This window comes from Salmo salar, chromosome ssa15 (assembly GCF_905237065.1).
Source record: "Salmo salar chromosome ssa15, Ssal_v3.1, whole genome shotgun sequence".
NCBI lineage: Eukaryota > Metazoa > Chordata > Actinopteri > Salmoniformes > Salmonidae > Salmo > Salmo salar.
The window spans coordinates 44,439,100-44,463,258 of NC_059456.1; the positions used below are offsets into that span (position 1 = coordinate 44,439,100).

At 40.5% G+C, this 24,159-nt stretch overlaps 1 protein-coding gene across 6 annotated transcripts in view; it reads left to right on the forward strand.

The window, feature by feature from the left end:
• Positions 1-546: 546 nt before the first annotated feature.
• ppp1r13bb (protein phosphatase 1, regulatory subunit 13Bb) overlaps positions 547-24,159 on the forward strand; it is a 104,813-nt gene continuing 81,200 nt past the window's right edge. For 2 of the 6 annotated variants that reach the window (XM_045695779.1, XM_045695782.1), the window contains exons 1-2: positions 622-814; positions 1,683-1,775. In XM_045695779.1, coding sequence (XP_045551735.1) covers positions 1,767-1,775 — 9 coding nt within the window. In that variant the 5' untranslated portion in view covers positions 622-814; positions 1,683-1,766. Of the gene's footprint in view, positions 815-1,597; positions 1,776-24,159 lie in introns of all 6 variants that reach the window. The other 4 variants (XM_045695780.1, XM_045695783.1, XM_045695778.1 and 1 more) reach the window with 3 other exon arrangements.

A 24,159-nucleotide genomic window follows, 5' to 3' on the forward strand; every position in this document is an offset into this window, starting at 1 on the left:
CAAGCCATTACACAGAGCCCATCCTCCTTTAGCTCCTCCCACCAGCCTCCACACACACACACACACACACAAAACAGAGTAGGCATTCCCTAATGGAAATATGCAAATACATGCTAGAATGCACCAATAGCCTCTTCATAGCTCGTGCTTGGCTCTGCCCACCTTCTTGCTGTATCCGGCCCGCCGGACACTTCAATCCGGCCCGCGAGACATTTAAAAAAAATATGATTTTTTTTACCACTTTTTTTCTCCCCAATTTCATGGTATCCCACACTGCAACTCCCGTACAGACTCGGGAGAGGCGAAGGTCGAGAGCAAGCTATTGTTAGTGCCTTAGACCGCTGCGCCACTCGGGAAGCCCCCACAAATTGCTTTTAACAAACAATTGGTCCGCCCAAAACTGCATTCCTCCGTTGAATTTCAAAATACTGATGTGGCCCTTGAGCCAAAAAGGTTGCCCACTCCTGTGTTAGATGGTTGGGTATTTGTTAATCTTTTTTTTTTCAAGCAAAGTATAAGGGAGTTGTACTCCAGTCTAGTATGTGGCGATAATGCAACATTTATTGGATGCCAACCGCCGTTAAACCTCATCGAAGAAGAAGAAGTGTTTGGCTCTGCCCACCTACTTGCTTGTTCTGCCCACTAGGATTCAGACTCTGGTCTATCTTGGGTTAGTTGTAAAGATCTTTGACCGCATCTTATGGTGCTAGTACGTTAGGTTACTTGGTGAGAGGTATCAGTAGCTTCATTAGGCCTGAATCACTCGCGATAGGCTACGACGACCAAGAATGAACAGGAATTGTCTCTGACATCTGTAAGTAACGCTTTTGTTGTTTATTTCAGTAGCTAGCTAACGTTACTAGCTAGCTATCGTTTCATCAGCTGATTAGCTAGCTAGTTAACGTCATCTCGCGACCTAAGTTAGACTAGCTATTCACTAACGTTAGCTAGTAAACAATCCACCTGAACAAGACTAACGTTAATCATGTTTGACATTCAAAAACTAGCTGCAAACGTTAGCTAAGCACTACCCAACGCTCCTATAATTTCAGTTATAACTACGATACAAACAATTGGCAACGAACGTTACGTTAGATAGCATAGCAGAACTAGCAGCAGCTAAGTAACGTTAGCTAGATAGTTAGGTCTTGCTGAGGGCCTAACTTTAGCTAACTGTCTAATTGGCTAGCTAGCGAAGTTCCACACTGACCAAATTATACTGACGGTATGACACTACTAACTAGCTAACGTTAGCTTGCTACCTAGCCTATAAATAGTTAACTACTTACAGTACAATGTTAAAGTAACCATCGAAACATTAACGTAGATAACTCTCTAGCTATATAGTAAGGGCAACCGTAGTGTCAATGTTTGGTATTCATCATCAATATAAGGTTCGCTCCAGGCCCAAGAGTTGATGTCAGTGTTTACCGTAACGTTAGACTAACTGAGCTCTGACCAACTCGGCCTAACTAGCTAGTTAGGCCAACGTTACTTCTCACTGCCTGCCACATAGTCTGTATACAGTTAGTTGGCTAGGTATCTAGTTAATGTAACAGTTAGTTAGCTCATATCCGTTTTATATTGCATTGCATAGGACGAGGCCTGGGCTGGCCCTCATCACTGAACTGTTGGCGCTACTGGGCAGAATCTCCAGCCATAACTTTGGATATCGTTAACAGATAGCTAGAAGACATCGAATTCACCCTTTCCAAGTTCGACATTGTTGATTGATGCCCCCGTCGTTCTGACAGACAACCGACAATATGATACCGGTGAGTGTTGGTGAATGTACATGTTATGCTTGTCGTTCGACACTTCACAAAGGGAACATGGAGGCATTAAAGCTGGGATCCTTAATGGTGAATCTGCCACTAACGATTGGGATATTACATTACGGGACATCATTGCATGCGTTCGATAGAACAGAAGAATATGTAATGCAATGTTTTTTTTTTACTACACTACTAGACACACATCACCTCATTTTCATCCGCAAAACAATAACAAAGGTGCTGGGGCGGACATTGGTTATTTTTCCCTTAATGCGGATTCCATCTTTAACTGTTGCCTCAGTCAATCTCTGTGAGAAGTGTATGTTACCAGGAAGATGATACGTGCTTGAAACAGTAGATTTTGATAACGTTTCGCTTGAAATGTGCGTATAGTAGAGCTCAACTTCTTCTACCACTCTGCTAGCAGGGTTCTCACCGCTCACAATCCCCCTATATTTCTCCACGTGCCCTCCTCTCGTTGAAAATGAATCGGGGCAGAACTTCTCCTGCCAAATGTGTTGTTGAAAACCCACTACGTTTTTGCATCCCTTCTCCAATATTTGAAGCATTGTTCCAACTAGACCACTGGCTCATGAAACCACAGCTCTAGTTAGATCCTTGTACAGCTACTTCTTCCATATGGGCATCTAGTGTAGGATGGATTATAGATGGGTGAACATTTTTCTACCTACCTTGTCGATACTTCCATAATTCTTGATTTTTGAATTGCACCAATGTCCAGTTGCAGGTGGAACCCCGATAACCAGGGAATATTCAGAAATAAATACATCCAGTTTTGGTCGCATTGCGTAACGCTGTGAAATCTACATGTGGCCGTAGCCCCGTTTCTTAGAAATGACTAGTTCCAGGTAAGATGTTAGGAAATGTGAGATGTATGTCAGCTAAGATGGCGAGAAACCTCTTCACGCGGTGCAAAAAGTAGATTTCATATTTTTGTGAACATTCTCTGGTTTTTGGAGTTCCACCTGCAAATGTAAACAGCCGTTAATAAGACACTGGTGCCTTCAAAATGTTGAATAAATGAAGTATCACCAATTTTAAGGTTGGTTGAACATTGTTTTACCATATTGTCAATGAACCATCAACTCGACCACAAGCTTTAACTATGCCGCTTGTTCGAATGCCTTGGCTAGTGAAACCCCAAAGCAACAATTGCAGTTGGAAAGTAATATTATGTCTAATGGCAAGCGCATGTACGCACCAGTGAATTAAATGATCACCTCTGCAAGTGTCTGGGAATACCATTTAAGAATGGGATTACCGTAAAGAAAGTTGGGATAATCCTAGTGATTAATGTGGGAGGGGCAGCGCCCTGACAATATTCCACCAAGTCTGCTGCCCATTTGGGGATCTAATGAGATTAGTAGATTTTCAGACAATCCACAGGGGTTTAAGTGCTGTGTGGCACTGTTCACTTCCTTTTAAGAAAGATTACATTAGTGCCTGAGGTTGGTTGAGCATTTAGGGTTAAAGGCGCTGCCCTCTGCACTCAAACAATCCCCTCTCTGCATGTGTTAAAATCCATGCACAACCTATGTTCCTTCTTATCTGTCCCAGCTCATTTGTCTATCCTTTTTTTTTTTTTTTTACATTCTAGTCAGCTCTTTGTCACCCTGCACTGGTTTGCAATGGTGACAATTAGCCTAGTTATGCATTATGGCTGTTAATCCATTTGTGACTTTGGAATGGGTGTTAGGCTACCCTTTTTAAGAGTTGTTTTTGTGGGTTTTGTGAAGGCTCCACTGACTTATGAAAAAGCGAAGGATTATAGAGTACCAGTCAAATGTTTGGACACACCTAATCATTCCAGGGTTTTTCAGAATTTTTTACTATTTTCTACATTGTAGAATAATAGTGAAGACACCAAAACTATGAAATAACACATATGGAATCATGTAGTAACCAAAAAAGTGTTAAACAAATCAAATATATTTCATATTTGACATTCTTCAAAGTAGTCACCCTTTGCCTTGATGACAGCATTGCACACACTCTTGGCATTCTCTCAGCCAGCTTCATAAGGTAGTCACCTGGAATGCTTTCCAATTAACAGGTGTGCCTTCTTAATTAACCTCTCTAGGCTAGGCGGGACGAATTCGTCCCACCTACGTAACAGCCACGGCTATCCTGTGGCGCGATTTTCAAAACCTTAAAAATCCTATTACTTCAATTTCTCAAACATATGACTATTTTACAGCCATTTAAAGATAAGACTCTCGTTAATCTAACCACACTGTCCGATTTCAAAAAGGCTTTACAACGAAAGCAAAACATTAGATTATGTCAGCAGAGTACCAAGCCAGAAATAATCAGACACCCATTTTTCAAGCCAGCATATAATGTCACCAAAACCCAGAAGACAGCTAAATGCAGCACTCACCTTTGATGATCTTCATCAGATGACAACCCTAGGACATTATGTTATACAATACATGCATGTTTTGTTCAATCAAGTTCATATTTATATCAAAAACCAGCTTTTTACATTAGCATGTGACGTTCAGAACTAGCATACCCCCCGCAAACTTCCGGGGAATTCGCTAACATTTTACTAAATTACTCACGATAAACGTTCACAAAAAGCATAACAATTATTTTAAGAATTATAGATACAGACCTCCTCTATGCACTCGATATGTCCGATTTTAAAATAGCTTTTTGGTGAAAGCACATTTTGCAATATTCTAAGTACATAGCCCAGGCATCACGGGCTCGCTATTTAGACACCCGGCAAGTTTAGCACTCACCATAATCATATTTACTATTATAAAAATGTCATTACCTTTTGTTGTCTTCGTCAGAATACACACCCAGGACAGCTACTTCAATAACAAATGTTGGTTTGGTCCAAAATAATCCATCGTTATATCCGAATAGCGGCGTTTTGTTCCTGCGTTCCAGACACTATCCGAAATAGTAAAGAAGTGTCACGCGCTTGGCGCAATTCGTGACAATAAAATTCGAAGTATTCCATTACCGTACTTCGAAGCATGTCAACCGCTGTTTAAAATCAATTTTTACGACATTTTTCTCGTAGAAAAGCGATAATATTCCGACAGGGAATCTCCTTTTCGGCAAACAGAGGAAAAAAATCCCAAAGGCGGGGGCGGTCGGGGTCACGCGCATAAACTAGTGTCTCTTGATGGGCCACTTGAGAAAGGCGATAATGTGTTTCAGCCTGGGGCTGGAATGACGACATTCTGTTTTTTCCCGGGCTCTGAGCGCCTATGGACGACGTGGGAAGTGTCACGTTAGAGCAGAGATCCTTAGTAAATGATAGAGATGGAAAAGAAGTTCAACAAATGGTCAGACAGGCCACTTCCTGTAAAGGAATCTCTCAGGTTTTGACCTGCCATTTGAGTTCTGTTATACTCACAGACACCATTCAAACAGTTTTAGAAAATTTAGGGTGTTTTCTATCCATATGTAATAAGTATATGCATATTCTAGTTACTGAGTAGGAGTGGTAACCAGATTAAATCGGGTATGTTTTTTATCCAGCCGTGTCAATGCTGCCCCCTAGCCCTAACAGGTTAAAAGTTAATTTGTGGAATTACTTTCCTTAATGAATCAGAGTCAGTTGTGTTGTGACAAGGTAGGGGTGGTATACAAAAGATAGCCCTATTTGGTAAAATACCAAATCCATATTATTGCAAGAACAGCTCAAATAAGCAAAGAAATGACAGTCCATCATTACTTTAAGACATGAAGGTCAGTCAATCCAGAACATTTCAAGAACTTTGGGCACTTCTTCAAGTGCAGTTGCAAAAACCATCAAGCGCTATGATGAAACTGGCTCTCATGAGGACTGCCACAGGAAAGGAAGACCCAGAGTTACCTCTGCTGCAGAGGATAAGTTCATTAGAGTTAACTGCACCTCAGATTGCAGCCAAAATGAATGCTTCAGAGTTCAAGTAACACACATCTCAACATCAACTTTTCAGAGGAGACTGTGTGAATCAGACCTTCATGGTCAAATTGCTGCAAAGGAACCACTACTTAAGGACACCAATAAAAAGAGACTTGCTTGGGCCAAGAAACACGAGCAATGGACATTTGACTGGTGGAAATTTGTCCTTTGGTCTGGAGTCCAAATTGGATATTTTTGGTTCCAACCGCCGTGTCTTTCTGAACGGATGATCTCCGCATGTTTGGTTCCCACCGGGAAGCATAGAGGAGAAAGTATAATGGTGTGGGGGTGCTTTGCTGGTGACACTGTCTGTGATTTATTTAGAATTCAAGGCACACTTAACCAGCATGGCTACCACAGAATTCTGCAGCCAAAAGCCATCCCATCTGGTCTGCGCTTAGTGGGACTATCATTTGTTTTTCAAAAGGACAATGACCCAACACACCTCCAGGCTGTGTAAGGGCTATTGGACCTAGAAGGAGAGTGATGGAGTGCTGCATCAGATGACCTGGCCTCCACAATCACCCAACCTCAACCCAATTGAGATGCTTTGGGATGAGTTGGACAACAATGAAGGAAAAGCAGCCAACAAGTGCTCAGCATATGTGGGAACTCCTTCAAGACTGTTGGAAAAGCGTTCTAGGTGAAGCTGGTTGAGAGAATGCCAAGAGTGTGCAAAGCTGTCAAGGCAAAGGGTGGCTGCTTTGAATAATCTCAAATATATTTAGAATTGTTTAACACTTTTTTTTTGGTTACTACATGATTCCATATGTGGTATTTCATAGTTGATGTCTTCTCTATTATTCTACAATGTAGAAATTAGTAAAAATAAAGAAACCATTGAATGAGTAGGTGTCCAAAGATTTGACTCGTACTGTATGTAAAATGAATGCACTACAAAACAAACTCAAAGCAAAACCATTGAAACCAGGCCCACACTGATATAATTGACTGTACTTTAAAAGCTGAGGAAAGAGGTGAGAGCGAGAGTGGAGTAGATAAATATTGGGCAGTTGAACTTCTCACCCCTTCTTAAGGTCTGGCTTTGGGTTCAGCATGAGGTTAGGCTCTCATGGGTAGGCTGCTTTACCCATGCTGTGTTTCATATACACCCCCCCCCTCCACTGTCACTAGCAACCTACCCTACAGAGACATTCCATGGGGCTAATTATGAAGAAAACAGAAAAACCCCTGCTCTTCATGGTTCTTTTTTTTCAGCCGTAGTATCATGTTTTACATCCAATTTGGCGACAGATTTTCATGCAGATATTCTAAAATCTACATATAGCAAACGTGCGTATTTTCCCACCAGTGGTGTCTTTCCACCAAACTGACTTGTTGCAGATAAAAATCAGTGCGTGGTGACAGTGCACACAAAATTTAATTTTTTTGCTGAAGTTTTCATGTACCAAATAAACATCGAAAGTTCAATGTGTTTCCATTGCATTTTCAACTCGACTGATTAGTTTTGTCACAAACTGTTGCATTAAATAGCAAATATGCCTACTCTGGTCTTTGCACGTGTGCTCTAGCCAAAAGCCCGCAGATGATGTGCGGTGGACTAGTCTACATGATGAGATTATTATGGATAAAAGGGAGAGCATTTTTATTTTTCAAACGCAACTCAAGCATCGATCATCATAAGACCCTCAATAGTTATTGTAAAGGAGCATCAAGATCACGGTGCACTTGTGAAGTTCATCATGACTATTTCATCTGTAGCCTAATAAACTGCATTTCCCAAGTTGTAGTGGGAGGACAACACACCAAATAATCACGTGAATCCAAGTTTACTTCGATATGGTGGTTGTTATATCATTATTTGCGCATTAAGGCGTTTCCACCTCCATTTCTTGCTTAATTCATTTTACAGGCACAAAAAGATTCCATGTCGACTAATACATTCTATAACAGCACTTTTAAAATTGTACCAAAATGTCCTGTTTCCATCACACTTTTTTTTTCTTTATACGATGTAACTTTACTTGCATAAAAACTGTGGATGGAAACGTGGTTTGTTATGGCTGTCCGATTGTGGTATCGCCGTGCTTGGGAGTTGGGACATTCTAAGGTCAACATACTGCTGCCGCGAGTGGGGCTCATATGACAAATGTAGCCTACATTGTATCAAACTTTTGACGTTATCGAAGGTACGCTAGTTAGCGAAGCACATTCACAAACCCTGTGTTTTGACAAGGTTGATATATTTCCATGAACTCCAGAAGAATGTAGGGTGGGAAGAGATATTTTGTTTTCCCTATCACACAGGAGATTGCGTGTGACCTACCAATTTTTCCTATACCTGCAAGCTACAGACACACCTTTTGGAGTTGTGAGTGGGAGAGAGTCTATAAGAGGGGTAACATTACCTAGAATGTTGTCTCGTGCTAGGACTCCAATGATGAATGGTGAAAAAAACTAAACTGCCAGCAGCCCATGGACAATCTGCCTAGACAGTGACATGCATGCATGACAGTACACAGGACTGTAGGGTGTGTGAGGACCTAATGCCGTCACTGTACAGCAGGGGGTAAAGGTCAGGTTTAGGGTTTCCCCTGCATTTGCACAAATGCCTTGCGCGGTGTGCAATATTTAGGAAATGGCTTTCGATCTGCATTTCATCTCTCTCATGAGCACTGTTGATAAGCTTAATGATTGGATAGGTTTATCCACCCGCTGTTACCATCTAACATTTTAGGCCTATTTAGTCAGACCCAGCATTGTAGATGGGCAGCACAGACTCCCAAATCCTCAGGTTAATGAGGAGGAGAAAATGCTGCCAGAGAGAAATCGGCAATCTGCTAACGGGATGGATGGAGGTTTTGCTGGCCAGCCCAGCCTGGGCGATGGATAAATGTGTTAACTCTCTGTGCCTGCCATGCCCCCTGGGGGTATATTTAGCAGGTCAGACGAATTGCTCCCCGGTGGAACGGCACAGGGAGCTCTCAGGGAGCCTCAGCCGCCCTTCCAGTCCATCACACTGCTCGCAAACAAACAAAAACACACCCACACTCAGTCTCTCACTCGTACACACATTGCAGGGGGCCGGCTGTCCTGGAGTAATATACTTGAGTGATTTAGGTGAGAGAAAAGGAGAGACTGTGGAGTTTGTTGGTGTTTGTGTATATCTGAGATCGGCTACTACCCCCCCTATTTTAATGTTGGTGTGTTTCGAACGGCACGATGTGTGCGAGAGGGCTGTCCTGTTTTTGTACTGAATTTCATCTGTGCTTTTTGGAAGAGGGCCTTTGTGTCTTTTGTCCATTTCATGTAAGTAACAATGGATAAGGGAGAATTGTTTTGGTCACTTTTGTGCATTTGTCATTGTCAGTTTCAAAGTATTCGTTTAGGGGCCCGACCGATATATCAGTTCACTGACAGTATCGGCCGATATTGGCCTTTTACCGCTATATCGGTAGATAATTCCACAGTATCAGTCATAATACGCATAACCTAGCGGTCAAACAGGGAAGTCATTCCAATAATTTTTCCACCATTAATTTTTCCTGTAGGGGATTTTAGAAACATTTAAAATAAGGGCTGTGTTTCGTGTAGGCTTACCCTGGCATGATGTATACTCTGATGCTATTTAGCATTTTTGAATCGGAGTAAAGTGCTGAATATATTGATAAGTCATCTTATTCGAGAAAATTACATGGTTATCAAAACGTCATGCCAAAGTCTGCATAAAACACAACCCTTATTTTAAGTGTTTCTTAATTTCCCTGTTTGACCACTAGGTTTTATGGGTATTATGACAATTCCACTGTGGCGCACTATAAATAGGATGAAAAAAGTTTTCATACGGTATCTGAACTAGAGGTCGACCGATTAATTGGAATTGCTGATTAATTAGGGCCGATTTCAAGTTTTCATAACAATCGGTAATCTGCATTTTTGGACACCGATTGTGGCCGATTACATTGCACTCCACGAGGAGACTGCGTAGCAGGCTGAATACCTGTTACGCGAGTGCAGCAAGAAGCCAAGGTAAGTTGCTAGCTAGCATTAAACTGATTGTTTTTTTATAAGATAAATCTTATCACTAGTTAACTACACATGGTTGATGATATTTCCAGTTTATTTAGCTTGTCCTGCGTTGCATATAATCGATGCGATGCCTGTTAATTTCTCATCGAATCACAGCCTACTTCGCCAAACGGGTGTTGGTTTAGCAAGCGCATTTACGAAAAAAAAGCACTGTTGTTGCACCAATGTGTACCTAACCATAAACATCAATTCCTTTCTTTAAAATCAATACACAAGTATATATTTTAAACCTGCATATTTAGTTAATATTGCCTGCTAACATGAATGTATTTTAACTGGGGAAATTGTGTCACTTCTCTTGCGTTCCGTGCAAGGAGAGTCAGTGTATATGCAACAGTTTGGGCCGCCTGGCTCGTTGCAAACTATGTGAAGACCATTTCTTCCTAACAAAGACTGTAATTAATTTGCCAGAGTTGTACATAATTATGACATAACATTGAAGGTTGTGCAATGTAACAGCAATATTTAGACTTAGAGATGCCAACTTTAGATAAAATACGGAACGGTTCCGTATTTCACTGAAAGAATAAATGTTTTGTTTTCTAAATTATAGTTTCCGGATTCTACCATATTAATGACCTAAGGCTCGTATTTCTGTGTGTTATGTTATAATTAAGTCTATGATTTGATATTTGATAGAGCAGTCTGACTGAACGGTGGTAGGCAGCAGCAGGCTTGTAAGCATTCATTCAAACAGCACTTTCGTGCATTTGCCAGCAGCTCTACGCTGTGCTTCAAGCATTGAACTGTTTATGACTTCAAGCCTATCAACTCCCGAGATTAGGCTAGTGTAACCGATGTGAAATGGCTAGCTAGTTAGCGGGGTGCGCACTAATAGCATTTCAATCGGTGACGTCACTCGCTCTGAGACCTTGAAGTAGTTGTTCCCCTTGCTCTGCAAGGGCCGCGGCTTTTGTGGAGCGATGGGTAACGATGCTTCGAGAGTGGCTGTTGTCGATGTGTCCCTGGTTCGAGCCCAGGTAGGGGTGAGGAGAGGGACGGAAGCTATACTGTTACACTGGCAATACTATAGTGCCTATAAGAACATCCAATAGTCAAAGCTATATGAAATACAAATGGTGTAGAGAAATAGTCTAGAGGTTGACCAGTTAATCGGAATGGCCGATTTTAATTAGGGCCGATTAAAAGTTTTCATAGTAATCGGTATTTTTGGACACCGATTTGCCGAAATGTTTTTTTTTATTTTTGTAAATTTTTAAAAAAAAAAATCATTAATTTTATATTTTTTATATATATATTTTTTTTACACCTTTATTTAACTCGGCAAGTCAGTTAACTTATTTGGGATAGGGGGCAGTATTTTCACGGCCGAAAAAAAATAAAAAAAATAATATATATTAAAAAAAAAACGTACCCGATTTAACCTCTTACATCTAGACGTTCCGCTAGCGGAACACCTGCTCCAATATCCAATGATAGGCGTGGCGCGAATTACAAATTCCTCAAAAATACAAACATATGACTATTTCACAGCATTTTAAAGACAAGACTCTCCTTTATCTAACCACACTGTCCGATTTCAAAAAGGCTTTACAGCGAAAGCAAAACATTAGATTATGTCAGCAGAGTACCAAGCCAGAACTAATCAGACACCCATTTTTCAAGCTAGCATATAATGTCACAAAAAACAAAACCACAGCTAAATGCAGCACTAACCTTTGATCTTCATCAGATGACAACCCTAGGACATTATGTTAATACAATGCATGCATGTTTTGTTCAATCAAGTTCATATTTATATAAAAAACCAGCTTTTTACATTAGCATGTGACGTTCAGAACTAGCATACCCCCCGCAAACATCCGGTGAATTTACTAAATTACTCATGATAAACGTTCACAAAAAACATAATTATTTTAAGAATTATAGATACAGAACTCCTCTATGCACTCGATATGTCCGATTTTAAAATGGCTTTTCGGTGAAAGCACATTTTGCAATATTCTCAGTAGATAGCCCAGCCATCACGGCTAGCCATTTAGACACCGACCAAGTTTAGCCCTGATCAAACTCCGATTTACTATTACAAAAGTTTCATTACCTTTGTTGTCTTCGTCAGAATGCACTCCCAGGACTGCTACTTCAATAACAAATGTTGGTTTGGTCCAAAATAATCCATCGTTATATCCGAATAGCGGCGTTTTGTTCGTGCGTTCCAGACACTATCCGAAATGGTAAAGAAGGGTCGCACGCATGGCGCAATTCGTGACAAAAAAATTCTAAATATTCCATTACCGTACTTCGAAGCATGTCAACCGCTGTTTAAAATCAATTTTTATGCCATTTTTCTCATAGAAAAGCGATAATATTCCGACCGGGAATCTCCTTTTCGGCAAACAGAGGAAAAAAATCACAAAGACGGGGGCGGTCAGATCACGCGCCTAAGCCCACAGTCCCTTGATCGGCCACTTGAGAAAGGCGATAATGTGTTTCAGCCTGGGGCTGGGATGACGACATTCAGGTTTTTCCCGGGCTCTGAGCGCCTATGGACGACGTAGGAAGTGTCACGTTAGAGCAGAGATCCTTAGTAAAAGATGGAGATGGCAAAGAAGTTCCAGAAATGGTCAGACAGGCCACTTCCTGTAAAGGAATCTCTCAGGTTTTGACCTGCCATATGAGTTCTGTTATACTCAGACACCATTCAAACAGTTTTAGAAACTTTAGGGTGTTTTCTATCCATATATAATAAGTATATGCATATTCTAGTTACTGGGTAGGATTAGTAACCAGATTAAATCGGGTACGTTTTTTATCCAGCCGTGAAAATACTGCCCCCTAGCCATAAGAGGTTAATCTGGTTACTACTCTTGCCCAGAAATGACAATATGCATATAATTACTGGATTTGGATAGAAAACACCCTAACGTTTCTAAAACTGTTTGAATGGTATCTGAATGGTGTCTGAGTATAACAGGCCAAAACCTGAGAAGATTCCATACAGGAAGTGCCCTGTCTGACAATTTGTTGTCCTTCTGTTGCATCTCTATCGAAAATACAGCATCTGTGCTGTAACGTGACACTTTCTAAGGCTTCCATTGGCTCTCTAAAGCCGCCAGAAAGTGGAATGGGGTGTCTGCTGTCTCTGGGCAAAGTACAGCAGCTCTGTTTGTGAGTGGTCAGCCTGGGGACAGTGAGACTGGAGATGCGCGGTCACGAGACTTTTTTCTTTCAGCCTTTGAATGAATACAACGTTGCCCGGTTGGAATATTATTGCTATTTCATGGGAAAAATAGCATAAAAATGGATTTTAAACAGCGTTTGACATGCTTCTAAGTACGGTAATGGAATATTTTGCATTTTTTTGTCACGAAATGCGCTCGCGCGTCACCCTTCGGATAGTGACCTGAACGCACGAACAAAACGGAGCTATTTGAATATAACTATGGATTATTTGGAACCAAAACAGCATTTGTTGTTGAAGTAGAAGTCCTGGGAGTGCATTCTGACAAAGAACAGCAAAGGTAATCCAATTTTTCTAATAGTAATTCTGAGTTTATTCAGAATTCAGAATATTGCGAAATGTGCTTTCGCCGAAAAGCTATTTTAAAATCTGACACCGTGATTGCTTAAAGGAGTTCTGTATCTATAATTCTTAAAATAATTATGTATTTTGTGAAAGTTTATCATGAGTAATTTAGTAAATTCACCGGAAGTGTTCGGTGGGAATGCTAGTCACATGCTAGTCACATGCTAATGTAAAAATCTGGTTTTTGATATAAATATGAACTTGATTGAACAAAACATGCATGTATTGTATAACATAATGTCCTAGGAGTGTCATCTGATGATCATCAAAGGTTAGTGCTGCATTTAGCTGTGGTTTTGGTTTTTGTGACATATATGCTTGCTTTGAAAATGGCTGTGTGATTATTTTTGGCAGCGTACTCTCCTGACATAATCTAATGTTTTGCTTTCGCTGTAAAGCCTTTTTGAAATCGGACAATGTGGTTAGATTAATGAGAGTCTTGTCTTTAAAATGGTGTAAAATAGTCATAGGTTTGAGAAATTGAAGTTATAGCATTTTTGAGGTATTTGTATTTCGCGCCACGCGATTCCACTGGCTGTTGACTAGGGTGGGCAAGGGTCCCACCTCGCCCAGGGAGGTTAAATCGGGTACGTTTTTTTTATCCGGCCGTGAAAATACTGCCTCCTAGCCCCAACAGGTTAAGATGGTGAGGAAGGCACTTTTAAAGAATAGCCAGGCATCATCTACTGACGGGATGAGGTCAATGTTATTCCAGGATACCCCGGCCAGGTCGATTAGAAAGGCCTGCGTAACGTAATGTATTAGTGAACTGGGTTAGAGAAGGTCAGATTGATTATCGAACTCGGTAGTCAGTGCATCATCATCGTCATCGTCAGATCATAATTTTTGATGGCTCTACACAGCACTGTGGAGCTGGACTGCATTGTAGTTTCCAACAGGCCAATATTCAACGTAGTTTAACGCAGAAAACGTGGTTATACACTACAATGATCATAATCCATTTCGCGTCTCCTTGTCCGAACGCCTGATCGGAGGGATAGAAGGCAGTTGCTTTGTGAGGTATCTACCTGAAAATGCAGTACATGATCTAAGATTTATATTTTTATGACTGCTGAATACAAACTATGCCTTATTTACTTTGAAGAACTACTAAAATAGTGATTTTTGTCAGACAGCATAGGCAGCAGGGCTAATTGAGGTTATTTTGCTGCGCTCCCCGTCTTTGGGTTGTCACTAGTTGCCGCAGTCATAATGTCTAAAGCCCGCTTATTTCTACAATTTCTCTACTTAAAATCAAATTTTAAACCTAACCTTAGCAGTGTGGTTAACATTATGCCTAATCTTAAATTAAGATGAAAAAGCACATTTTTGTTAACAAATTTTTACGATATAGCCAATTTGGGCTTTGTGGTGCTTTTAACTAGTGACAACCCTGTCCTTGTCCACAGCCACTCCATTCATATTAAACAACAACCTACCTGTTGGTTGATCATGGTAGCCTACTCATTTCTCATTTAGTCAACTTAATTCGGTACGTTTTTATTATATTTTGCATTGTTTAGAAATCACTGACTTCACTGGCGCATTGATTGACCGGCAATAACAACAAGCTACACAAGTGTCCAGGCTACGTCTTTTTTTCATGGGGCTCACTCACAACTGTCAGTGTTTTATTAAAATGTTGAATGTAATGGTCTATCCTTGTAGGCTATGTCACACAGATCATTTTATTTTAGACACCCTTTTCATTGTTAATAGGCCTATTCTTTTCTTAAATGAATACTCTCGCAGGTAATCAAATACTGATGTCCGGATATTCTAATATCTTTGCCCATTTGCCACAAATACAGTGCATTCGGAAAGTATTCAGACCCCTTGATCTTCTCCACATTTTGTTACGTTACAGCCTTATTCTAAAATTAATTATATAAAAAATGTTCCTCATCAATCTACACATGTCCCATAATGACAAAGCGAATTATTATTATTATTATTATTATTATTATTTTTTTTTTTTTTTGCCCCACAAATAAAATAAACAGATCCATAAGTATTCAGACCCTTTGCAATGGAGACTTGAAATTGAGCTCAGGTGCATCCTGTTTCCATTGATCATCCTTGATGTTTCTACAACTTGATTGGGGTCCACATGTGGTAAATTCAATTGATTGGATATGATTTGGAAAGGCACACACCTGTCTAGATAAGGTCCCACAGTTGACAGTTTATGTTAGAGCAAAAACCAAGCCATGAGGTAGAAGGAATTGTCCATAGAGCGCCGAGAGAGGATTATGTCGAGTCACAGATCTTGGGAAGGATACAAAAACATTTCTGAAGCATTGAAGGTCCCCAAGAACACCGTGGCCTCCATCATTCTAACCCTAACCCACCAAGACTCTTCCTAGAGCAGGCTGCCAGGCCAAACTGAGCAATCTGGGGAGAAGGGCTTTGGTCAGGGAGGTGACCAAGAACCTAATGGTCACTCTGACAGAGCTCCAGAGTTCCTCTGTGGAGATGGTTGTCCTTCTGGAAGGTTCTCCCATCTCTGCAGCACTCCACCAATCAGGCCTTTATGGTAGGGTGGCCAGATGGAAGCCACTCCTCAGTAAAAGGCACATGACAGCCCGCTTGGAGTTTGCCGAAAGGCACCTAAAGACTCTCAGACCATGAGAAACAAGATTCTCTGGTCTGATGTCACCAAGATTGAACTCTTTGTCCTGAATGCCAAGCGTCACGTCTGGAGGAAACCTGGCATCATCCCTACGGTGAAGCGTGGTGGTGGCAGCATCTTGCTGTGGTGTGGGGACGTTTTTCAGTGGCAGGGACTGAGAGACTAGTCAGGATTGAGAGAAAGATGAACAGAGTAAAGTACAGAGAGAGCCTTGATTTAAAAAAAAAATAAAATAAATCTCCACAGCGCTCAGGACCTCAGACTGGGGCGAAGGTTCACCTTTCAACAGGACAACGATCCTGAGCACCCAGCCAAGACAACGCAGGAGTGGCTTCAGAACAAGTCTTTGTATGTCCTTGAGTGGCCCTGTCAGAGCTTGGACTTGAACCTGATCGAAAATCTCTGGAAAGAACTGAAAATAGCTGTGCAGCGACTCTCCCCATCCAACCTGACAAAGCTTGAGAGTAGTGATGCAGCGATATGACATTTTTGGCCGATACCAATATCCGATATTTTCCTTGCCAAAAAAAAAAACGATACCGAAAACCAGTATTAAAAAATGTTTGCTGCCTTTTAAGCATTCTAGTACAGTTAAATAGTTAACACGCACATGGACGTTAAATAAGGGTTACGCACACCACACTGACCAAGAAGTTATTTTGTTGGCATTTACGTATGTCCCCATTACCAATGAAACATAATCAAAACCTATTTCTTTCACTTACTTCCTGTACTGTTTCATTGTTCATTTGATCAGTCGTTTCATTCTCAACCAGGATTTCTCATACTATGGAACGCCGTTTGGGTCTTTGCGTGTTGAGTAAGCTTGTTGGCCAATCAGGACCTGAATATGACTGCACGTCACATAGTAATTTAACGTGTTAATACATTTTTTATGTAGTTATTACACATTAATCACTCGTATTTCATGTCAACTATTCATTGATACGTATGCTATGATGCTGGTGAAGTTCTCTCGCGCACCTACTGTGCTGCTCATTAAAAAAAAAGCTAGCTAGCTCATGGAAGCAACCATTGTTCTTCCCCATAAACATAGCAAAACGACATCTGTTTCAGTAGCTGTAGGTAGCCAGCTAGCTAACTATATAGCTAGGTGTAATCATCTAAAATAACCCTCATTTATAAGACAGTTCTTATTTGATTAATGGTGGTCGGACCCATCTATGTGAAGCTAGCCACAATAAGGATTAGTGGACTTTGTGGTTAGCCTTCAAAATAAAAGTATGTCCTTGACAGTGATGCAAATTAATGCAAATAGTAGAATTATGCCATAATTGAATAGATCATGCTAAACGAGGTTGTAATGTTATATAAAATCAACAAAAGACAATTAGTTAATTTGACATCTGTTGAAATCACACTGGATGTATTATACTTTAGAATTGCATTGGGGGCATACTTATTTCACTGTACAGCCTTACCTATGGATTGTGGATCAATGACATGGGGGATCAGTCTACACAGTAACACCCAGATAACATTAGCGTCGTAGCTCTTATTGCGGGACTCTGAAACAACTGAATTGAGCCACATTTATTGTCCTCCTATGTGTATTGAATACTATTCATGAGGAAAAACAATACTGTGTGGATGTTTTTGAGTCTGATATCTGAGGAGGACGTTGGGGAAAAAATATCTTGGGTATTGAGTAGACTGATACCCCATTTCATTGATCCCCAATCCTTAGGTAAAGCTGTACTATGCAATATGAATGCCAATACACAATATAGGCTGACTGGGGAGGTAATTTCACACAGTCACAGTCCCGCGATAAGAGCTACAATGCTAATATTTGCGTAAACTCTAAACAGTTGTGTCCTGTGGGTTTCACCGAGTAGACCTATCCCATTTCATTGCTTCACATTCAAACCTTGTTTTAACCTTCTCTAGTCTAAATATGACATGATTCCTCCAATTGTAACCTTCAGCATCACTTTCAAAGAGGTAATTTTATTTTGAAGGCAAACCGCAAATTCCACTATTGTGCCTAATCCTTATTGTTGCTAGCTCTACAACACAACCCGGTGCGGTCGAGCCTCACTAGCCAGATGATGCTAGCTGGCTGCTTATAACGTTAGCTTTGGGCAACAGGGTTAAGTAGCTGGCTAGCTATTTATTTTCATGAACTGAAGTTAAATATCAATAGGCGAACAAAAAGTGGATACCTAGCTAATACTTACAGACAAGGATTCCTAAATCATTGCTAAGAATAATGAAAATGACTGCAGTTTCTACTGGTCATTGTTTTCAGACTGGTTGTATTGGTGCTAGCTAGGTACCAAACTAAAGCTAGCTACCCCAGAAGTTGCGGTCGAACAAATGATGCTTTATTACCAATGCGGTATTGTGAACACATCGTTCGTGGCCGGTGTTTGTTAGTTTGCAGACTTTTTTGTGCAGCTTTGACAGTGCTACTGATAGTAGTGGTGGCGCATGGCTTGCACGTGCAAATTCAGAACACACAACATTCTATAATAGAACTGTGTTATTTGACGTGTCAAATTAAAAGCTTCTTTAACGTGTTATTTGACGTATCTTTTTTTGACACGCAAAGACCCAAATGGTGTTCCATAGTATGTTGTGAAGCTAATAGCAGTAATGCTATTACTTTGCAAATCCGGTAGGGCAACGTGTACCGGTGCTCGACCAGTTGGCGAAAGCCAACATCACCCATGACAGAGAATGGTTGATTGTCAAGGGAAATGAAATCCATTATCTTGGCTTTAACCTGTTGGGTCTAGGGGGCAGCATTTGCACGTCTGGATAAAAAAAATGTACCCGATTTAATCTGGTTACTAATCCTACCCAGTAACTAGAATATGCATATACTTATTATATATGGATAGAAAACACTCTAAAGTTTCCAAAACTGTTTGAATGGTGTCTGTGAGTATAACAGAACTCATTTGGCAGGCAAAACCCTGAGACATTTTCTGACAGGAAGTGGATACCTGATGTGTTGTATTGAGTTTAAACCTATCCCATTGAAAAACACAGGGGTTTAGGAATATTTTGGCACTTCCTATTGCTTCCACTAGATGTCACCAGCCTTTACAAAGTGTTTTGAGTCTTCTGGAGGGAGATCTGACCGAACAAGAGCCATGGAACGGTGATGTCCCATTAGACACCTGGCGCGCTACTTCATGTTGGGTACCCTCGTTCCAATACGTTATAAAAGGCTATGCATTCGTCCACCTTGAATATTATTCATGTTCTGGTTAAAAAGGCCCTAATGATTTATGCTATACAACGTTTGACATGTTTGAACGAACGGAAATATATTTTTTCCCCTCGTTCATGACGAGAAGTCCGGCTGGCTTACATCATGTGCTAACGAGACGGAGATTTTTGGACATAAATGATGAGCTTTTTTGAACAAAACTACATTCGTTATGGACCTGTGATACCTGGAAGTGACATCTGATGAAGAGAATCAAAGGTAATGGATTATTTACATAGTATTTTCGATTTTAGATCTCCCCAACATGACGTCTAGTCTGTATCGCAACGCGTATTTTTCTGGGCACAGTGCTCAGATTATTGCAAAGTGTGATTTCCCAGTAAGGTTATTTTTAAATCTGGCAAGTTGATTGCGTTCAAAAGATGTAAATCTATAATTCTTTAAATGACAATATAATATTTTACCAATGTTTTCTAATTTTAATTATTTAATTTGTGACGCTGACTTGACTGCCGGTTATTGGAGGGAAACGATTTCCTCAACATCAATGCCATAGTAAAACGCTGTTTTTGTATATAAATATGAACTTGATAGAACTAAAAATGCATGCATTGTCTAACATAATGTCCTAGGAGTGTCATCTGATGGAGATTGTAAAAGGTTAGTGTATCATTTTAGCTGGTTTTATGGTTTTGGTGACCCTGTCTTTGACTTGACAAAACATTACACACAACTCTTGTAAATGTACTGTCCTAACATACTCTAAATTTATGCTTTCGCCGTAAAACCTTTTTGAAATCGTAAAACGTGGTTAGATTAAGGAGATGTTTATCTTTCAAATGGTGTAACATAGTTGTATTTTTGAAAAATTTGAATTTTGACATTTATTTGGATTCAAATTTGCCGCTCTTGAAATGCACCTGCTGTTGATGGAGTGCACCACGGGTGGCACGCTAGCGTCCCACCTAGCCCCAAGAGGTTAATGGATTTCGCCTTTGCGTTGTCTCGCTGACATTTTCTTGCTCCTTCAAATGACTGCTCGACTTGTTGACGGCTCGATCCACACAGCAGACATTGTAGGCTAGGTTGGAATTACTATGTTGGACGTGTAGCGCAATATTTTACGTTGCCTCATTACGTCATGTACCCATGTTATATAGGTATGCACATCTGCTTTGACTTGGTTTTTGCACATCGGCGTTAAACTAGACATCGGGTCGATACCGATGTTGGTATTTTTAGATAATATCGTCCGATTCCGAGATGTTCACCGATTTATCGTGCATCCCTACTTGAGAGGATCTGCAGAGAAGAATGGGACAAAATCCCAAAATACAGTTGTGCCAAGCTTCTAGCGTCATTCCCAAGAAGACTCGAGACTGTAATCGCTGCTAAAGGCGCTTCAACTAAGTACTGAGTAAAGGGTCTGAATACTTATGTAAGTGTAATACATTTTTTTTTTATACATTTCTAGTTTCTACAGACCTGTTTTTGCTTTGTCATTGTGTGTAGATTGATGAGGGGGAAGAAACAACAATTTAGAATAACGTCCCCCACCCACTTGGCAACGTTGATAGATAGTGCCTTTTTTAGGTTCTCTACTGTGCCTCTCCATGTTCTGTGGTCAGTACCTGGACTTCATGTCCCGCTTCTCACTGTGATGGCTCATTGTAGTGATGTATTGACCAACTGTTCATAGACCGTATGTTGTTAACGCCAGGTATGGCGTTTGAGAGCTTGCGCTTGGTACTTTCAGAACAAATATTGTACAATTTCTCCGTCCGGGCCGTCATAGTTTTCAACATGGCATCTTGTGGTCTGGTTCAAGAAATGCCGTCAGGGCATTGAATCCGACATCCTTTACCATTGACAATGGCTGCGTATCAACTGAATAATTTTTGTTAACAGCTCTGTGATTTTCTCACTCCATGCCGTATCATGCTTCTTTCATGTGAAGAGCCTGTCTATTGTTGGGGGCCTGCGCTGCTGCCAGCAACGGTTTGAGTCTCTCTCCCAGTGCTTCCCGTTCAGATGGTTAAGTATTGCACCTGTACTGCCGCTCTAGCTCAATTCCACCTCGCAAAGTTTACATTTCACCTTATTTCATTTAACTTTTCAAAGTATTACCATACAGGACTTTCCGACTGTCTCTACCCTGTCTGAAAAGTCAACTGAAAGTCTGCCAAGGCCAGCATATTTAGTGGGTACTTGTTTTGGGTAGCCTGTTTGCCTGGGGGTTTGGTATTTGATTGCAGTCTGTCAGGTGATATTGCTTTTGATTAAGGCTAATTGATTGGGTCCATGCTCATCTGTTCTAGTTGAAGAATGTCTGCTAGGGGTGTAACGGTTCACAACATGTTAGGTTCCTTCCATGATCTTTGGCTCTCGGTTTGGATTTCTCGCTTCTCAGGAGGGCGAAAAAATTACGACAAATTAGGGATGCGAGATATATCGGTCAACATATCGCAATTGATGTCTAGTTTAACGGCGACATTAAAAACCGATGTCAAAGCTGATGTGCATACCTATATAATGTAGGCACATGACGTAATGACGACACGTCAACTTTTGTGCTACACGTGCAAAACAGCATTCCTAAACTAGCCCACAATGTCTGCTGTGTGGAACGAAGCAATCAACAAGTCGAGCAGTCATTTTTAAAGAGTATTTTTCAGATGTTGCCCTACCGGAGTTAACCTCTTGGGGCTAGGTGGGACGCTAGCGTGCCACCCGTGGTGCACTCCATCAACAGCAGGTGCATTTCAAGAGCGGCAAATTTGAATCCAAATAAATGTCAAAATTCAAATTTTTCAAAAATACAACTATTTTACACCATTTGAAAGATAAACATCTCCTTAATCTAACCACGTTTTACGATTTCAAAAAGGTTTTACGGCGAAAGCATAAATTTAGAGTATGTTAGGACAGTACATTTACAAGAGTTGTGTGTAATGTTTTGTCAAGTCAAAGACAGGGTCACCAAAACCATAAAACCAGCTAAAATGATGCACTAACCTTTTACAATCTCCATCAGATGACACTCCTAGGACATTATGTTAGACAATGCATGCATTTTTAGTTCTATCAAGTTCATATTTATATCCAAAAACAGCGTTTTACTATGGCATTGATGTTGAGGAAATCGTTTCCCTCCAATAACCGGCAGTCAAGTCAGCATCACAAATTAAATAATTAAAATTAGAAAACATTGGTAAAATATTATATTGTCATTTAAAGAATTATAGATTTACATCTCTTGAACGCAATCAACTTGCCAGATTTAAAAATAACCTTACTGGGAAATCACACTTTGCAATAATCTGAGCACTGCGCCCAGAAAAATACGGCGTTGCGATACAGACTAGACGTCATGTTGGGGAGATCTAAAATCGAAAATACTATGTAAATAATCCATTACCTTTGATTCTCTTCATCAGATGTCACTTCCAGGTATCACAGGTCCATAACGAATGTAGTTTTGTTCAAAAAAGCTCATCATTTATGTCCAAAAATCTCCGTCTCGTTAGCACATGATCTAAGCCAGCCGGACTTCTCGTCATGAACGAGGGGAAAAAATATATTTCCGTTCGTTCAAACATGTCAAACGTTGTATAGCATAAATCATTAGGGCCTTTTTTAACCAGAACATGAATAATATTCAAGGTGGACGAATGCATACTCTTTTATAACGTATTGGAACGAGGGTACCCAACATGAACTCGCGCCAGGTGTCTAATGGGCCATCATCGTTCCATGGCTCTTGTTCGGTCAGATCTCCCTCCAGAAGACTCAAAACACTTTGTAAAGGCTGGTGACATCTAGTGGAAGCAATAGGAAGTGCCAAAATATTCCTCAGCCCCTGTGTTTTTCAATGGGATAGGTTTAAAGTCAATACAACACATCAGGTATCCACTTCCTGTCAGAAAATGTCTCAGGGTTTTGCCTGCCAAATGAGTTCTGTTATACTCACAGACACCATTCAAACAGTTTTAGAAACTTTAGAGTGTTTTCTATCCATATATAATAAGTATATGCATATTCTAGTTACTGGGTAGGATTAGTAACCAGATTAAATCGGGTACATTTTTTTTATCCAGACGTGCAAATGCTGCCCCCTAGCCCCAACAGGTTAAACACTAATAGCATCATTGCTATTAGGTTCACGATATACAGTTGAAGTCGGAAGTTTACATACTTAGGTTGGAGTCATTAAAAATCTTTTTTCAACCACGCCACAAATGTCTTGTTAACAAACTATAGTTTTGGCAAGTCAGTTAGGACATCTACTTTGTGCATGAGACAAGTAATTTTTCCAACAATTTTTTTACAGACAGATTATTTCACTTATAATTCACTGTATCACAATTCCAGTGGGTCAAAAGTTTGCATGAACTAAGTTGACTGTGCCTTTAAACAGCTTGGAAAATTCCAGAAAATGATGTCATGGCTTTAGAAGCTTCTGATAGGCTTATTGACATCATTTGAGTCAATTAGATGTGTCCCTGTGGATGTATTTCAAGGCCTGTCCTTCAAACTCTGTGCCTCTTTGCTTGACATCCATGGGAAAATCAAAAGAAATCAGCCAAGACCTCAATTTTTTTTTGTAAACCTCCAAGTCTGGTTTATCCTTGGGAGTAATTTCCAAATGCCAAAGGACCTTGTGAAGATGCTGGAGGAAACGGGTACAAAAGTATCTATATCCACAGCAAATCGAGTCCTATATCGACGTAACCTGAAATGCCGCTCAGCAAGGAAGAAGCCACTGCTCTAAAACCGCCATATAAAAGCCAGACTCCAGTTTTCAACTGCACATGGGGACAAAACTTTTTGGAGAAATGTCCTCTGGTCTGATGAAACAAAAATAGAACTGTTTGACCATAATGACCATCGTTATGTTTGAAGGAAAACGGAGGAGGCTTGCAAGTTGAAGAACACCATCCCAACCGTGATGCACGGGGATGGCAGCATCATGTTGTGGGGGTGCTCTGCTGCAGGAGGGACTGGTGCGCTTCACAAAATAGA